Source organism: Propithecus coquereli, unplaced genomic scaffold (genome assembly GCF_000956105.1).
Source record: "Propithecus coquereli isolate 6110/MARCELLA unplaced genomic scaffold, Pcoq_1.0 Scaffold535, whole genome shotgun sequence".
Classification (NCBI taxonomy): Eukaryota; Metazoa; Chordata; class Mammalia; order Primates; family Indriidae; genus Propithecus; species Propithecus coquereli.
The window spans coordinates 585,840-588,905 of record NW_012151230.1 but is presented as its reverse complement, the minus strand read 5'-3'; the positions used below and the strand labels follow the sequence as shown (position 1 = coordinate 588,905).

General features: G+C 62.1%; 1 protein-coding gene across 1 annotated transcript in view; it reads left to right on the top strand.

The window, feature by feature from the left end:
- The first annotated feature begins 68 nt into the window (after positions 1-68).
- Positions 69-3,066, top strand: part of FBRSL1 (fibrosin-like 1) — a 71,946-nt gene continuing 68,948 nt past the window's right edge. Inside the window, exon 1 of the mRNA XM_012657246.1 lies at positions 69-356. Coding sequence (XP_012512700.1) covers positions 69-356 — 288 coding nt within the window. The remainder of the gene's footprint in view (positions 357-3,066) is intronic.

Genomic DNA, 3,066 nt, shown 5'->3' with positions numbered 1-3,066 from the left:
CGGCCGCGCGAGGCCCGGGCGCGGGGCGTCAAGGTCACCGGCCCGACGGGGCGCACGCCGCCGCCGCCATGGAGGCCAAGGTCCGCCCGAGCCGGCGCTCGCGCGCGCAGCGGGACCGCGGCCGGCGCCGGGAGGCCGCCCGCGACGCCCGCGCGCAGAGCCCGTCGTCGGGCGACGAGCCCGAGCCCAGCCCCGGCAAGGAGAACGCGGGCCTCCGCGGCGCGCCTTCCCGCGCCGCCCCCGCGCCCCGCACAGCGCGCCCCCCGCGCCGCCGCCGCCGCGAGTCCAGCTCGCAGGAGGAGGAGGTCATCGACGGCTTCGCCATCGCCAGCTTCAGCACCCTGGAGGCCCTGGAGGTAGGTGCCCGGGAAGCGGATGCGCCTCTGCCGAAGTTGGGCTGGGAGCGGCCCGGAGCCGGCCCCCGCCGCGGGGACCCCTGCGGGGAGGTCCAGTGCCACCCAGCCCTCCTGCCCCGGGACCCCGGTGTCCGCCGCGCGCCCCGACTGTCGCGTCTGGAGGACCTCGCAGCGGCGGGTGGGTATAGGGGTGTTTTGAGCTGCAGGAGAAAAGAAAATCTAGATTGTATTCTAAACCGGGGGCTGGCTGGCAGCACAATCGGCCTTTTTTCAGTTGTGTTTTTGTTGCCAAAATATCGCTCTGTTCGTTCGGGACGTGCTGGACTTCATGGAGGCGGTGATAAAATGGATACTTTGAGGTTCTTCCTGTTCCTCCCTTCCGCTTGAGCGGGAGACGAGGGTTAACCCTAAGACCCCTCTTGCTCACCGCTGCTTGCTGCATGGTTAATAGGTTGGCAAAAAAATATTGCTTCTCTGGCTGAGTTATCGTGGGCAATATTTGCTGAGCAAATACTGCTCTTCTTGCCTGAACCCAGGTGAGTAGAGAAGGAAATGAAATACTGTCAGAGAGCTGGCAAGTGGGGTGGGTGGGAGCTACTGTCTCCCCAGAGCAGGCATGAGTGGAAATGCTGCCAGGGCCCGAGTCCTGGAAGCCTCAGCTCCCCTGCCCTCCGGGAGCGCAGAAACCTCCAGCGAGGTGTGCCCCATGCAGCACTTACTTGGCGGATCCTTGTCTGCTGGACTTTGGATCCTAGGAATCACTCGGGTTCCAACTCTTCTTAACTTATTCTGGGGTTTGGGAGCCCATGGCCTGGGCTCTGCTGGTCTCAGGCTGGGCTTTGTGGGAGTGGGAGATGTCTCCTGCAGGTCCCTGCACTGAGTCCTCTCCAAGTTCTCACTCCAACTCTGGGGGCTGCTGGGGTCTGGAAAGAGCCTCAGGGTCAGGTGTTGGTGGCCAGGGATGTGGCCCTGGGACAGGTTTGCCACCTTGTATCTGGGTGCATGGACACAGGTGGGGCCGCTGTGAGCACAAAACATGGGTGTTGTAGCTTGTGCTCACCACACAGCCTGGCTGTCTCCTGTCGTGCACACCTGGGGGCCTTAGATGGCTCCTGGTGGGGTGTGGTGGCCCCATCTCTGGGCTGTTTTCCCCCTTCTCAGTGACAGTAATGACATGGGCTACGCGTTAACTGAGCACTTACCACAGGCTGGGCCCTGGGCTAAGCTCCTGCACTGCAGCGGAGGAGACTGGTTACTGTTCCAGACCTCTCACCACTCTGCCTGCCCCATCTGTGTCCCCTGCCAGGGAGGAAGGAGGGAAAAACAGAAACCCTAACTGTGGCCTCGAAAGCCCTGTCCACCCACGGCCTCCGCACCCGTTTGGCTCCAGCAGGGGAGCTGGTCGGGTTTTCCTCCTGTTCTCGCTGACTGGTTGATGTTTGGTGCCTTCGTGTGTCAGCGCACACGTCACCTCGAACCCCCTCTGAAGTGGCAGCCCTGTTCCCCACAACCCCAGCTGTGGTCTCACCCGCTTTCCCTCCCGTTGTTACCACCGCGTGACGCTGTCTCGGGATGTGTTTGCCCTGTGTCCTCGGCTCTCCCGCAAGAACTCGTGAGCCTCCAGAGGGCAGGCCCTGCATCTGTCTTGTGCGTGTCCTGTGGGGTCCAGTGCCCAGGACGGAGGTTGGTGTGTCAAAAGTGTCCCATACACATTAGCGTCCTGAATGAGTGAGGAGAGAAGTCAAGTTTCAGGAGGCCTGGGTCACGCGCCTAAGGTCACAAGGGTGCCACAGTGGGCCTAGCCCGTCTGGGTCCAAGCACTCTTCCCGCAGCGGCTCTGACTATCCACCTCTTCCGTTGGGTCACCACCCGGCCAAACTCACTGGGCTTTGGGGAATTGTGTGGGTCAGACCAGCGCCCCCCACACCCCACCCACCGTGGCGTGACTCGCCTGCTTCTGCTTGGCAGTCACCCAGCCACGGTACCTTCCGGGCATTGCACGCACCTTTCTCTGCCCTTCTGAGGCTGCCTTGGAAAGTACGGGGCTTCTGGACGAGTCATAACCTCTGGGTTGGCCCAGAAGTGTCTCCTGATTGGCCTCATTTTTTGCTAAAGTGTAGTGGTTTTTCCCTGAAGTTCAGATCATTCATGATCATGCTGACAGCAGAGACTGACCCGGTCAGTGTTCCCTCTACCAGGCACTGTTCTGAGCTGCCCTTCACAGATGTATGGCCCACGAGGGAGGCTGGTTGTTGCTCCCATTCCACGGATGGGGACACTGAGGCACTCAGCGAGGGGAGCTGATGGCCCCAGCCTGTCCAGCCTGCTCTGGAGGCCTCTCACATGGGACGCTTGAGGGAGATGCTGGCGCATGCTCAGGGCCACCAGCCCAGAAGTGGGCCTGTCCCCATCCCACCTTAACCCCCGGGTCCTGGAGGCTGTTCCCACCACACTGGGACCTTAGAGGACATGGCACCCCTGGGGGTGACATTTGAGAGTCAGAGAAGTCCATGTAACCCCAGAGGCTGGCTCACCCTGCTGGGCACAGCAAGGGGTGTAAACAAACACAGGTACAGACCTGCTGGTGAGGTGCAGCCTGCGTGTGGAAGAGTGTCCTGAGGGTGTCAGCGTTGGCCCCACCCAGATAGGCTACCAGCCCTGCCCTGTCCCCTGGGGCAGGCCCCCCATTCCTTCTTCGTCCTGGGAAGGC